Source organism: Athene cunicularia (genome assembly GCF_003259725.1).
Source record: "Athene cunicularia isolate RWA chromosome Z unlocalized genomic scaffold, athCun1 chrZ_part2, whole genome shotgun sequence".
NCBI lineage: Eukaryota > Metazoa > Chordata > Aves > Strigiformes > Strigidae > Athene > Athene cunicularia.
Genome location: NW_020799143.1, coordinates 2,262,137 through 2,277,361, shown reverse-complemented (window position 1 = coordinate 2,277,361; position 15,225 = coordinate 2,262,137). Strand labels below are relative to the sequence as shown.

The following is a 15,225-nucleotide window of genomic DNA, read 5'->3' as shown; positions in this document are numbered from 1 at the left end:
CTGGGGAGGGCAAATTGCACCTGTTCATTCCCAGATCTGCTCTGTTCTCTAGATTTGTTTCACATAATACCAGTGTGTTAGGAGTATGCTTATTCATGTGTGTGAGTTTCACAGTGTTGGTGAATACCTCCAGTTCCAGACTGCTTTTGATGGTGTTTGAGGCAAATATCCAGGAGGTGTTAATTACACAGAGCCCTCATCAGTCTGCAGAGTCACCAGAGCTTGGAAAATAACCCTTCGAAGAGTAAATTTTGAGATGTGTTTCAAGACCTCAGCAATATCTCTTACTTTACTTCATTTAGAAATTAAAAAAAAAAAAAAAAGCCAGCAGATAGTAGGAAGACTTGTTACAGTTGTCTAGTCTTGTTGTGCAAACCAACAGTAGCTTGAGTAAGTGCTGTGTTCAGGAGAGGTGAGTGTTTTACTTGCCACATGCTGAGAGAGTGCTGCTGTCTATGCAGGTGAGTAGCCAGCTCCACACCCCACCAGTGTGCCCACTGGCTTCCCATGCTCAGCTTGTGGAGTTTCTGCCCCAAGCCCTCCTTCCTTGGCTCCCTGCCTCTCTGGGGCTCAGTGGCTGCCTGCTGCAGTGGTTGAAGCAGTTAGGGAGAGGTATAGAGGTGCTACATCATCTGTTTAGCTTCAGAGGCCCCTGCCAAGTGTTGCCTCAAACTGTTCTCTTGTGCCTTTTAAGTGGTGACCATCGTGGGTTGTGCGTGTCTGTAGGCAGGCGGCAGCTGGAGTGGCAGCTCTCTCTGGGTCAGGCCCTGAGGTCACAACCCTGGGAGAGCCATACTGTGCTGCAGGTGGGGAAGCAGCAACAGCTGGAGGAGACTCTGCTGATCTTCTCCCTTTCCAGTCAAGGGAGAAGCTCCCTGGAGATACGAGCTGTGGCAGACATGCTGGTTCAGCCTGAGGCAAAGGGAATGGGAGTGTTTGCATTCCCAGGTGAACACCAAGAAGGAGGAGGGAGCATGGGCAGTGACAGCCCCCATGCTTGCAGAGGCAGTCAACCAGGGTAGAGCGCGGGTGCATTGCCCTCAAACTTCGCCTGAGGGGCAGGTGGCTTCCTGAGTCCCCTGACAACTACCATCCTTCCCTCATCTGCTCCAGAGAACCATTCCTACCTGAAGTAAATGGGGTGTGTGGGAGAAGGAGATATGAAGCAGGAAACAACAGCATTAATGTTCCTTGTGGATGAGGAAGAAAGGGCAAACAAGGTGAAGAATTTAAGTAGGTAGCTGAGGAGCTGTGGGGAGAGGAGCCCATCAGGCCCTAGGGCTCTATGGTGGTCAGGCAGACTGTTGTTAGGGGAGCAAGACTGCCCCTATTTCAGTCTTCCCCTTTGTACCTTCTGTATTAATCACATTGTGGGCAAAACCTCCTGGAGTTACGTGTGGTGAGTCAGTTCCCTTTGAGCAGGCCCATGGGACCTGATGTGTGTATATCTGCGACCCGGAGGAGGTGTGGGTTGGCAATGCATGGACTGGCATGCTCAGAGCAGGAGCAGCTTCAGACGGCCCTTGGCAGGTAGCTCTATGTCAGTGACCTTCTCAAGGGGCAAGATGAGAACTCACTGGGAACTCTGTCTTTTCCTCCCTTTCCCCCTCCCTCAGGTGGTCTTTGCTTTGAATCAGACTCTCTTGCAGCAGGAGAGTCTCCGAGCAGGCAGTTTCCAGATTCCCTATACGACAGAAGACCTTATCAAGCATTACAACTGTGGGGATCTCAGCTCCATCATCTTCAACCATGACACTTCTCAAGTGAGTCTTGCCACCACAGCCCTTGTACTATGCACATGTCCCTGTAGCACTAACCCCTGTCTCACTCATGCTCATCTCTTCTCGGGCAGGCCCTTTGCAGGTGAGGGCCAAGGGCACCTTGCTGGCTCACTGGCATGTCCTCTTTCCTGTGCCTCCTGTCCCAGGAGTCTGCACCAACTCAGCTACGTCTTGCTGCACGCAAGCAGGGCAGGTGCACCTGGCTTTCCCTTTTCGATGAATATCATGTTTGCTTTAGCATTTAATCCTTTATTTTCTTAAAGACCCTGTGGAATTACACTAGCTTGGGTATGAGTGAACAGTGCCAACAGAGAGCAGCAGCAGGCTCTTTTGTGCAAATAGTGACAGAAATGCACATGTGACTTGGATGCTTGTAAGGCTGGGCAAGTTGCAAGCTTTTTAATGTCCCCCATCATTATGATTGTGTATTGTGCACAAGGTCCAAAGAAGAGAAATGGAGTGAAACAAAGAAAAGATAAATTTAGACTGATTAAGGACAAGAAAATCTTCTGAGGCCTCACAGACTTGGTTTATGGACATGGTTTCCTAAGTGGCATGGTAGAATGCAATGCTCTGATCTTTAAACCACAACAAAATGCCCATCAGGGACCAATTTGGTCTGTTTGGGCTGTTAGATTAGCCAACTTCAGACTCAGACATCAGGCCTCACTATTCTTGTCCATGAGGTACTGCCTGGCAGTCATGCACATCTAGGAAAACATGGGCTCTAGCCTCACAGTGCTGAGCAAGTGGGTGGTGGTACCTGGGCTTTCCCTGATGAATAACCATTTTCCTATGGCCTTTTGTCTGCAGTGCTGTGGAGCTGGAAATACTGTCATACTAATCTTTGCTTCTCTGGCACTAAGCTTTGTGTGCGTGTTGTTACCTTCTTGTCATGCACACGCCCTTCAGCCTGCAGGTGCAGACAACCTGGTCATTAACACTGCTTAGCTCTTACACAGTGCACTTCATTCATAGATTTCAAAGGGCTTCTCAAAGGAGGCCAGCACTGTAAGAGCATACAGATACTGCATCACTATTCTGCTGAGGTGTTACAGACTGCAGACAGCTGGTATTGCCTTGAGGTCTTTGAAAAGAACAGCTCTTGCTCAGACATGCATGTCTCTTGAGGGAGCAACTGCCCTTTACTTACATGAAGGGCTCCACTGCAGAGCACTCTCCCTTACAGCAGACCTGAGTAGTAATAGTCTGCAACACTATCAGCTTATGTTTTTAAGCAGAACTTCTGTGTAAATTTTATTTGACCCCATGCTTGTCCAGTAGATGACCCACTGTGGGCTAAGACCCCTTTGGAAACAGTCCATAATAATCTCTGAGTGACTCCAGAGCCTCTTCACCTGCTGCAGTCTTGCAAGAGAAATCACTGGCTTAGCGGCTCTGCTCCCCAGGAACCACCACTTGCAGACCCCTTCTTTAGCAGTCCCTGTTGCTGCAGTGCCCAAAGCTACTTGTCAAGAAGCCAGAATGGTTGCAACTCCAGACCTGTGTTTCTCTCTGCTAGCAAGAGGTCATGTTAGTGTGCAGCCACATCTGTCCTGGGGGCCCTAGGGGAGGAAGCCAGTATTTTAAAAGATACCTTGAGGACAGGGGAACTGGAGGTGGTAATATCTTTTATTCCTGGCAAAATCTGGCCCTCTTTCTTTTGGGAAGTTTGGAGATGTTTTTGTTAACTAGTTCAAATTGCACAGTTGACAGCCTTGAGGGCTCTGATACCAGTCAAACACTCTTAAAAGAGTGTAATTCACCTTACAGTTATGTCATACCTGTGGCAATTTAAGGAAGAGGTTTGTAGCTAAAGATAGCCAGGAGCAAATATTAACTTTTTTTCAGCTGAGTAATCAGTATTTGGGAGCTACAGTGTGGCAAACTGAGAGTATTCGTTGACTTTGTATCAACACCCCCCAGCTAGCTGGCTTAAGAAATGATGTGTTGAGAGAAATGAAGCACTATGCATATAGGAGTTTGCTGTTATTTTTTAGCTTTCTTTGTGTTTTGTTCTACTGGATGTGCCTTGAGAGACAAAGCAATTGCCACATTCAATGACGAAGCAAAATGCCTGTGCATGATGGTTGCTTGAGAAATAAATGCCCCTTTCATGAAGACCTTTTTTTTTCCTACCTTAGGTTCCAAATTTCATTAATGCTACGCTTCCAGCCCATGAACACATTACTGCCCAAGAAATAGACAGCTACTTCCGTCAGGAGCTCATCTACAAGCGAAATGAGCGAATGGGCAGAAGGGTGAAGAACCTCCTGGAAGAGCACCCAGAGAAGACTTTCTTCTTTGCATTTGGAGCTGGTATGTGATTGAGGTGCCCTTCAACCTGAACATACTCTTCCCACATCTGTTAGAAGCTTTTTACAAATGCTTGCCACAGTTAAGAGAAGGGTCAATACTTTTACCATGGTGGACACAGAATGCATTTTTGCCCTGATAGTTGTACCCTAGTAGGTAAACTTTTTCAGTGTAGTCTGTTTTTCTTCAGTATGCAAAGAGCTCACAGTGTATGCACTGATTGCAATATTTATTAGTTACAGACTTATTTGTTAAATGCATAGCCAAAGATACTGAACCAACATTTTGTACAAACACAAAAGAAACAGCTCTTAGACATACATGTTTATGGTCTGCCCAACCAAAGCAGAAGGATAGGAGAAAGGGAGTTGAGATGAAAGATAGCAAGTTGGAGGTTGCACCAGTGCTTGAATAACCTTTCAAGAACACATTCAGAAGAAAAATACACCAAATTGTATGTCTAAGGGGCTCAATAACTGCAAGGGAAGAGGCAAGGCACATTTTCATTGTTCTATTCCTCCTGCAGCTCCTTACCTCTTTTACTGCACTTCTACAATGACAAGGACATTGTATCTGCCACTATTTTGGAGCACTGGGCCCAGCTGGGGAAAACTACTCCCATTTCCTGCCTCTCAGCAGTCAGCAGCAATCTATATGCACATCCAGCAGCACATCCAACCCAGTGAGGTTAACACCCACACTTTCAGACTAGGGCTGGGTGGTGGGTGTAAACAGTATTGGTTTGCCATGACTCCTGTCATTCCTCTAGCTCCAAGGAAGGGAACAAGTGAGTTGTAGTTGAAAAGACAAGTTCTAATTACCAGAGAAGTATCACATTCCCTCCACCATGAACCATATTGGCCTTGAGAAATGGGAAGAACTGAAACTGGTGTCAGAATCTATGTGATATTTTCTGGTCTTATTGGCTACTGCTTTAGTGAGGATGGAAGATCTGGACAAGACAAGGAAATATTTACTTAAACACTCTAAAAGCATTGGTATTCGAAGTCTGTGAGAATCTCCTCACTTGCAGCAGGGAGTTGTGGTTACAAACTTAACAGGGTCCTGTGTGTGAGGGCAGGGAGGTAACAAAAGGTGGCTGCTAATGTTAATACTAATGCTAATGCAGGCATACATGAAGATTGGAACATGGTATCCTCCTACAGTATCACTGCTCTGTGCAACTCCCTGTCATGAAGGACAGTAAAGCAGGTGCAGGTTATGTAGATTTGGTCATGTCTGTCTGTAAGCTAAGACCAGGCCTTTTTTGTACTCTGCTACTGGTGTTCTGATTGCACTTGTCCCCACTGGACTGATGTTCCTGACCAGAGAGTATGTCAGCCCTGAGTGCCAATTTTGTCAGTTGCAGGTAGCTAGTCTTCTATCGGAAGACTAGTCACAGATATTGGGGCTCCAGTAACTGGGTCACAACTGAGTGATGAGCAGCACATGCAAATGGACAGATGTGGTTGCAAGTATCACTCTGAGTCTGCCCTGTTCCAGGAGCAGGATTCTTTGAGAGAAGAGAGCCTCTTCCCCTTTTCACATGCACACCCTGCATCCTAGCAGCTGCACTGGACAAATCACATGTCTTCAAGATGCTTTGGTGCCATATGTCTCCCCTCCCATCAACTTCCTTCTCTTCCTTCTCTGCCCCAGTCTGACTGCATTGTCATAGCTCTGCCCCACAACCCAGAAGCACTGCAGGATCAGGACAGATCCCTGTCCCTCCCAGTCTCTCTTGTTTTCAACCTTCATGACAGTCCTAAAATTCTTCCCCGGGTTTTTGGATTTGTGCTTGCCTCTTCCAGTAGAGCAGAGTTAGGATTCACCCAGCACCACTATACTGCAGAACTTCTGGAGCACTGAGCTTGTGTGAACACCCTTGATCTGTGGCTTATATGCACACAGTTTGATGTCCAAGCACCAGGCATGCTCTTCTCGTGCTTTTCCATCATACTTTTGAATCCAGATAGGTTCCCTGTTTTCTCTGGGGACACTAGATCGACTTCAAAATTGTATCTAATTACACTCTGGCTTTGATACCAGTCCAGCATCTGTTCTCATGTGCTTTTCCAAAAGAGCTCTATTCGACAGTGCCAGCCTCGCACTTCTAGCAGCACAATTCCTCATTATCCCCTTGTTTGACTGCATGGGGGTTTCCTTTTTTAAAGATTTGTTTCATATTAATTTGTCTAAATGAGAAGTAACATCACAGGATATCATACAGAAAACAGATTGATTTCTACACAGTTCTGACGTTTTCTGTGCACATAACAAATAAGAGTGCAGGCTTTTATTGTTTCACAGCAAGCTAATTTAACCTTTTGCATATCCAGATTAATGTATGTGATAGATGATTATGTGGAAGATTTGTTTTTATGCCAGCAGGCAGTGAAGACAAACAAATGTCCTGTATTCAGTTTTGAGCATTGTTTGAGTATTATACTGCTGTTAATTACTGAAAAAGGTTTCCAGGAAAGTGCTTGCACACGGCATTCTAAAACATTAGAATGCGCTGTAGAAGAAGAGAAAAAGAAAGGCTACAGGAGTGGGACTCAATAATTATTTGTGGTTTTCCCTCTTCTGGCATCAGTGAAAAAAGTATCTCCTGGCTGTGGCTGATAAACTGCATGAGGTTGTATTAAAATGATGGTCAGATATTGGAGATTCTGCAGGTTAGAAGGGGGAGAAGACTTTAATTCCAGATTTTTTCACCCTGTATTTTTAAAAGCACTAAGTTTTTTGTAAAGAAAGTTCCATTTTTTCCCATTAACCTAACACCACTGAAAAAACACTTTTATCACGTTACAGCCAAACAAAGTCATGGTTTGTGGGTGACTGCAGTATTACAAATAGCCCCTCTTGTTATTTAAACTATTCTTTGTATTTTCATTTTAAGTGGGGGAAAATCAGAAAAGGTTGTTGATTTGTTTTTCTTCCAAGTGGATTGATTTGGTTTAGAGATGTGTAATACATTCTGCAAAAAAAGCTCCTGTCCAGGTCTTAATACAGCTGCAAGACTTTAGAAGTTGATTTCTTACATGGAACTACAGGTATTAATTTGGTCTGTAATAGATTTGATCATTAGATCCAGCGTACATTATGCTTTTACTGCATTTTAACAGATCAGGCAAAGTCCCCCTATATTCTGTTAAATATAGTTTCACAGTGAGAGCTCCTTTGTAGATCTATTTTTGTTTGGAAGTAATTTAAGCTTGCACAAAAGCGGAGAGCCAAAAAAATACAGATTTTTCTGAAATTATCCGAAAAGCTTTGCTTCTGACCAAAGTTCAAATATGGAAAGTTTCAAGCCAAAATAAGTCTATTTGAGGGAGAGGAAGGTACAGAAAAGAAGAAATGGTAGTGCCAACAGCATTCCAGTAGATTCAGTCAGGATTCTGTCTTAATAGTGGACAGGCCTTTTTGTATGGTGCCACTAGAGGTACAAGCCAGACATACTTCCTGTAGCTAGTGAAAGAACTTGTGAAGCAAAGCCAGCTATAATCTTTCACAAACAGTCTTCTTTCTATATGCATTTTTAATTTCTGTGAGCTGTAATTGAGCGTTTAGGATCTGAATTGTAAGCCAAAGTAAGTGATGGTGAATGTGATTCCACAGACTGATATAGAGAAATGATTACTTGTTTTGAGACTTATTTACTTACTTATAGCGACTTACAGTATTACTTATAGTATTTTTGAACATTGCTAAGAATCCTGCTTGCCCTGACTGTTCTGTGGAATTTTACCAAGGACTCCTGTGTTCATCAAAACAAAGCAGTTCACTGTGAAAATCTACCAAGAACTGCAGAGTTCAGCAAAATATTATGTTTTTGTCAGCAAAATATTATGTTTTTGTCCTTGGGAAACAGGTTGCTCTAACTAGTTGGGTCTTGGTAATGAATAGAGATAGCTATTGGTACTTTTAGATAAGATAGAATGAGTAAACTGTCTGAAAAAACATTTGTTATTCAAGAAACTGGCCAAGAGAATCTGTGCATGCTCTGAGGAAAAGTACAAGGTGAGGAGGACTGTGAGCCTTCCTCCCAAAGACCCCCGAGGACACCCACCAGGAGGCAATGCGCAGGTGCAAAGAGAACATAAAGTGCTGACACCAGCCTCTAGAACTAACCCAGCCTTACTCGTGCGTATGTGTGTTTGTGTTATGTAATCCAATGAATATGGATATCCACACTCTATCAGTTTCTGGTAAAATGTGCGGTGGGAGTGCAAGCTTTGTGGAGAAATCCCCTTGCACCCTGACGCTGGAGTAAACATACCTTCTTTATAACTCTGTTTGAGTTGTAGAGTTTGTTTCCACAAATCAAGACAGCCAGCTAGATAACACTATAGGTTTCTGGTTTATCTAAGAGGTACACATTGACATAAAGAGGGCTGCATTGTCCTGCTGTGCTGTAGAGTTTTACCACTTGTACAGGTGTTTCAAAGGTGCTGCCTGCTCACTAAACCTTCACAGAATCATGGGAAAGTTGAGGCTGCAGGCACCTCTGGAGACCTGCTCAGAGCAGGATCATATAGAACAGTTTTCCTAGGACTGAATCTGGTCAGGTTCTGAGTATCTGCAAGGATGGAGACTGCATCCTTCTCTGGGCAACCTGTTCTAGTGTTTAACCGCTCTCACACTAAAGAAGCTTTTTCTTATGTTTAAGTGCAATTTCCTGTATATCAATTTGTGATCATTGCTTCTTGTTTTTTCATGGGTAATCACTGAGAAAAATTCTGCTCCATCTACTTTACAGCCTCTTAGCAGGTCATCAATTATACTCCCCCAAGCTTTCTCTTCTCCAGGCTGAACACTCCTAGCCCTCTGAGCCTCTCCTCTTATAACAGATGTTTTAATTGTTCATCGCCTTTGTGGCCCTTTGCTGGACTCCCTCCAGCATGTCCACACCTCTTTTGATATGGGAAGCCCAGGGCTAGACACTGTACCCCGATATATGTCACCAGGGCTGAAGGGTAGGGAAGGATCACCTCCTTCAGTCTGCTGGCAGTGCTGTTCCTAATGCAGCCAAAGAGGTCATTGCCCTTCTTTGCCACAGGGGCGCGTTGTTGGCTCAACTGGTTGATCACCAGGATGCAACATCCTGTTGTGCCATGCTGCTTTTCAGTCAGCAGGTGCCCAGTCTGTCCTAGTGTCTGGAGTTGTTCCAGCACAGGTGCAGGACTTGGTTTGCTGAACTTCATAAGACAAGATTGTCTCATCATAATCCAAATCATTTGCTTATGCCTAACATATTTAGAAATGGTTCGCAGGATAATTTGCTCCATTGCCTTCTCCAGGAATAGAATTGTGGCTGACCAGTTTGTAGTTCCCCAGATCCTTCTTATGCCCTTCTTGAAGATAGGAGTTATACTTGTTTTCTTCCAGTCCTCAGGGACTGTCCCCAGTTGCCATGACCTTTTAAGGATAAACAGGAGAGGCCTTGCAGCGATATCAGCAAACTCCCACAGTTCCTCTCGGTGTATCCTCTTGGAACTTGTACATGTCCGGTCTGTTTGAATGTTCCTTATCCTGAGCCTTCTCCACCTAGGGTGAACCTTCTTTGCCCTGGACTTTCCCTCCAGTCATAGGAACATGAGATTCCTGAAGGCTAGTTATACCAGTAAAGAAAGTGACAATGGCACTAGGTACCTTGTCCTTTCCCATATTCTTTGTCATCAGGTCTCCTGCCCCCGTCAGCACTGGGATGACATTTATCTAGTCTATGTTTTACTGCTGAGGTATCAGTAGAAGCATTCCATATTTCCCTTGATGTGTATCACCAGATTCAACTCTAGATGGGCTTTCCTACATGATCACTTTTATTCCAGGATGATCATGGCTTGTTTGCTTTAGCTTACAGTTTCTGTTGAAGGGCCTAAAGAATAAGAGAAAGAAAAAAGAGTGGTTGAGGGGGTTTTTTATGCAGGAGGAAGCACACTTACTGGCATGAGATCCTGACTTTTTATTATGACAGGCAAGGCTTCAGGTGAAGCCAGAGTTTTTAAGAGCCATGTTTAGATTCCTTCCAGGCTCTCCTGCCTCTTTGAACAGCTGAGAAACTCCAGAAGTGCCAGCTCATGAATAAGAAGTACAGGGGGATCTAAGGTGCCTTATATCCCTGTGGATGAAATGATTGACTTCACTGAGAGATGCTGACTGATAAGACAACTTCAGAAGTTGGTCCTCTTTTAATCTTGTGAGCACTGCCAAATGCCATTTTCTCTCAGAGCTCTTTTTTTTTTGCTGCTCCTGAAAAAAGCATTATTCTGAGACTTTAAAATATAGTGGATGTTGGCAAGCCACCATTAACACCAAGAAAAGAAGGATGATGGTGAAAACTTCTTCAGCTACCATTTATTCTAATTGCTAAAAGAAATAATGAATGTGTTTATTTAGCATTACTCAGACTTTATGGATTCAGACCGGCAGGAACTCTGTTTTTTTCCCAGTCTTTACTCCCCCATACTCCCAAGACCCCTCAGAAAGAAGAAGTGTTATGAGCAGACTGATGAACCAATATCTGAATTAGCAATCCAGCTAAGAGCTTCAGATCTTAGTTGTCTTCCTCCCAGCAGCTGAGTCAAATGATACTGCTAAACTAAAATTAACTCTTGGATAGTTGACATGTGATCCAAAAACATGCAGAAGGATTTCGACACTGTAGAAGTGTAATTGACCCTGTCTAAGCTAAAGATGGGTGTGTAGCCTACCATTTTAGCCACCTGGACAAGGAAAAGAGTGAACACACTACAAGCTATGGTTACCCGAGTCTGCCATAGTCCACCAAATGGTTTCCTCCAACTTCTATAGATTTTGAGGCAGGGATGTGGGGGACTGATTAGTTGTGTCAGGTGCCAAGTGGGCATGTCTGATGCCTTTTCCCTTGCCCCTTATGTCATTAAAAAAAAAAAAACAAAAACCAAAAACCAAAAAAAACCCAGATTTCCAGGGGAAACTGGAATTGTGCTGAGTCTCTGTCCTGTATATTGTGTTAGGTGGTGTTTGTTCCCATGTAGAGGTGTTCGCTGTTGCCTCTTGAAATTTGCTGTTCCATCTGGCATTTTTGGATGGGAAATTATGCAAGAGGAACAATTTCTATTGTCTCTGGAAAAGAAAAGATTGGAGAAAGGACCTGTCACCAGTGTTTGTGAAAATAATCAACAGTGCTAAGCCCAGGATGTCTCTGTCCATTTTGTGTAGGTGTTTATAGCTGTAAAAAAAAATCAAACAAAAACCTGCCATGGGAATATGAAAGTTACACAGGTAAATGAGGTAACAATTGGCCCTTGAAATTCAGCAGGAATTCCGCACCCAGCTTGGAAGCTTTGAACCTGCCATCAGTACAGCTGGGACTGGAGGTGTGGGTGTTACAGGGAATGTAAATTTATCTATGTCTTATATAAAGGATTTGAAATGTGTAATGAAGAAGGTTATGAAAAATCCCCAAGAAGCTGAATCTTGGCAGATTCAGGAAGAGAACAAAAAGGCAGGGGGGAGGGGCAGGAAGATAGCAAAATGATAAAACAGATTAAATGAGTTTGTAGTGCTACTTCAGTTCTCCCTGGGCACAGAGGGCTTGCTTCTTCTGTCTTTGGAATGCAGCATCATTTTAGCCTTTTTGGGTGGGAGGAAGGACTGAGTTCCTGAAGGTGTGCCTGTACCTCTGTAATCTGAGAGTGCCAGATAGAACCCAGCAGTTTTGAGACTGTTTTCCTTAGTAGCCTCTCTGTGTCTGCAGAATGCTAGTGACAGGGTTTATCAGAACAAGAACCCCCAAAGGGGATAAATAAAATTGTGTGGAGTCAGGACCCGCTTCCAAAGCCCTAGGGTTCACATGAAGGGCACTCCTTCTGACACATCTCTGGCATATGAAATGAGGAAAGCTTTGCATTTCTGATTTAGAGGCAGAAAACTTTGTTCCTTTGTATTAGTGCAACTGTCAAAATCAGCCAGGTCAGACAACTGTGCTGTTTCTGTTCAGGTACTGACAGTCTGGTGACCATCAGCTTCTCAGCAGTGCTGGGGTTTACCTAAACATTGTTACCTTTATTGGGCAGCTACAGTAAGAAAACTTTCGTCTTGTATGTTTTAAGGTAGTGGAATTTCAAGTCCTTGATTCCTGTTTTCTGGAAAGGAAGTCAGTAGTGTGGAATGGGAGCAGGTCCAGCAGCAGAGGTGGCTGTGAATACTGCAGCTCAGACACGAGACTGGTATTTCCTTCCCTTAGCAGTAAAATAATACTGGCTGCTAGCATAGGCTCCTGTGGGAGGGACTCCTTGCCTAATGAGCCTAGGGCTTCAACAATGGAAAACTCTCAGTAAATGCCAATTGAATATGAAGCCCCAGTGACTGAGACTGCCTGAACAGAAGCTGTTTCTTTTAACTCAGTGTTTACAAAATAAGTGATATGGGGTTGCAAACCCTTTCCTTTTGTTGAATTTGCTATAAATTTGGACATAATCAGTGGAAAACCTTTTTCTAGCTTCAATCTGTGTAGTTATCAGGAGGTTTGACTTTGCCCCAAGGTAAAAATGGGAACCCTGGGACCAAAAATACTGAGGTCATACATTTAAGAGAAAAGTTTTTGACAGAAGTTTTTGACAGAAACTGGTAAACAAATATCTTGTTATCTTTTGCAAAAAAATAATGCCTTCATTTTGGCTCATGCAAATTGTAACTTCATATGGTTCTTTTCTGTGGTATTAGGCAATTTTTCCCATGTTGTGCAAGGCCTTCATCATCATCTATTTTGAGGAGGATTTAATGTTTACGTGATTCTGTTACAAACAAATGTGGAAAATGAATCCTAGTAATTCCATATAAGTGAGTACATTAGCAAACCACACCACTTTTAAAAAAAATGGAAGGTAATTTTTTGTTTCCTCCTGAGTGAATGCAGGTTTGAGGCCCTTTCTTTGAGTCTCTCCATGTCTAGTGAAAATATTTTCTTGGGCACAGAGAATGCCACTGTTCCACAGTCTTGCCCACCAGATTTTTCCCCATTTGTTTGAGAGTGGTGAAGTATGATCCACTAAGATTTTATATGAAAAAAGAAATTTTAAGAAAATAATGTTTTTTGAAGACGAACATTTGTCCTGGTCTTAGTGGCGTAAAACCTCAAGTTCAATGTTTATGGAGTAATAGTTCATTAATATTTCATCTTACAGGTAATCACAGGAAGGAGTACATTTTGAAGTGTGCAGTCTCAAAAAGATTGGAGGGCATGGGAAATCTGCTTGTAGGGGATTTGACCTACATGCATGCACAAGTATTGTAATGCAACATTGTTATACCCCCATACATAATGTGAATTCGGGGGATCTTTAAGCTGTTTTACAACACCCCTAGGGCTGCTCCTATCCCCTTCAATTTTTGGAATTTCCTTCTGGCAGCATTAAATCTGTGCGACTATCATGCTCTTGGTCCTTTGGTTTGTGTTCTGATACCTCAGCTTTTCCTGATTTGGAAATACTGTTAGAAGCAAGAAGATTTTATTAAATTTAGTATTACATGTTTTCTGTCTGATAAGCTGTTTTAATTTAGGTGTCAAATAGGGAATCCCAACTACTTTATCAATGACACCTGTTTTCCATCTTTGGATTATTTAGTGTAACTGCACAGGACTTGCTCCCTCTGGGAGAAGTGAAGTGCAAGCTTACTGCACCTGGGTGTACAGTGCTCATGCTTGAAAGCAGCGTATTCCTCTTGTGAACGTATGCAGAAAACATGCATCTAAAGGAAACTAATCTGTAACTTTTTGATCACATCACCTGTTTACCTTGTTTTGCTTTGGATCATATTAAATATTTTGTCTGGCTTTTTTTTTTCCTCCATAATTGTACTGAGTTAAAATGACTTCGTGTTCTGCATCCCAAAATATACTGAAAAGTATAACAATGTGTATGCATGAGGCAAACTCATGATATTTGCCACTGGATTTCTGAGTCCCAAGTACAGATTCCTTCAAGGGTGATCGGTTGGGAATGTTTGCCACTGCTGGTGTTCTCAGCCCAGTTTTGCAGAGGATCTTTTGCAAACAAAGTTTGGTAGTAAGTTCAGTACACAAAGCTGAAGGCTCTCTCAGTGCTTGCTATGGTATGACAGCCTCCAGTATGGCTTGCCAAGCTCTGCAAGTAAGACATGGTTAGGTTTATCTTTCTCTGCTCACTTAGTACTATATTGGGGCAGGGCAAGGTCATTTTGTGATACATGTGAGAAATGAACTTTGCCTGTTACTCACAGATGATGGGCTGTCCCTTGTCCTTGTGCCAAAAGGTTAACTAACCTAAGTAGAGATATGGGGATAGGGAAGAGCATCCTTTTCTTTCCAGAGGTTGCTTCTGTTTCACTCATTTCAGCTCCTTTCAGGAAAAAACAGACCATGGAGTGGAATGAAGAAAATTCCTCTGTAAGGGTTCTTGCCTGTGGGGACAGGTTACCACATGAGTTCTTTCTGTGTCTCCATTCTTAATCGTTTCCTTAGCACTGTGCTTTCTGGGAACTCATTTTGGCCTCATGAGGTACCTGATGTCAGTGAGGATCACTTTGTCCACTTCATGGAGTGATGGACTCTCACATGATCTGGAACTGTAGGAGGAGTAGGATATCTGTTTTGCAGTTTGGCTTCCATCCAATGAAATTATTTAAGACAGTACTCTGCATTCTCTATGTCATTGACTGGATCTGCCACACACTGAACTTTTAGCTCTTCACTGCAGATACATGTGGGACTGACTTGAGCCATGCATGTCCCTACTCTCCAAGACATGAGGAATTCTCCTTTGCTTGTGTTTGCATCCTTTGAGGGAGCACTGCCAGTTTTGAACCCTTCTTCATGGGTTTTTATTTCTCACAAACTGCTATTGGAGGATACTTTGATTATTGAAAGGGTAGGATAAGAACTCTGCCATGGGAGGCACATAGAGGGGGATGACTGTCCTTTGTGCCTCACTGTTAAGTGATAATTTTTGCTGAAGTTTTTATTTTTTGTTCATGGGTAGTCTAGTTAGCAGCTTCATGTCATGCCTTTTTTATAGGCCAGTAACTCTAATCCAGTCACCTACAGGTGTCCTGTTCACCCTTCTGGGACATGTTATATGATTTTATCTACATAATTCTTGGA

General features: G+C 43.2%; 1 protein-coding gene across 1 annotated transcript in view; it reads left to right on the top strand.

The window, feature by feature from the left end:
- The window catches only part of LOC113489936 (metalloprotease TIKI1-like), a 91,232-nt gene that overhangs the window by 55,337 nt on the left and 20,670 nt on the right, over window positions 1–15,225 (top strand). The window contains exons 3-4 of the mRNA XM_026866018.1: window positions 1,617–1,763; window positions 3,926–4,100. Of these exons, the coding sequence (XP_026721819.1) occupies window positions 1,617–1,763; window positions 3,926–4,100 (322 nt within the window). The remainder of the gene's footprint in view (window positions 1–1,616; window positions 1,764–3,925; window positions 4,101–15,225) is intronic.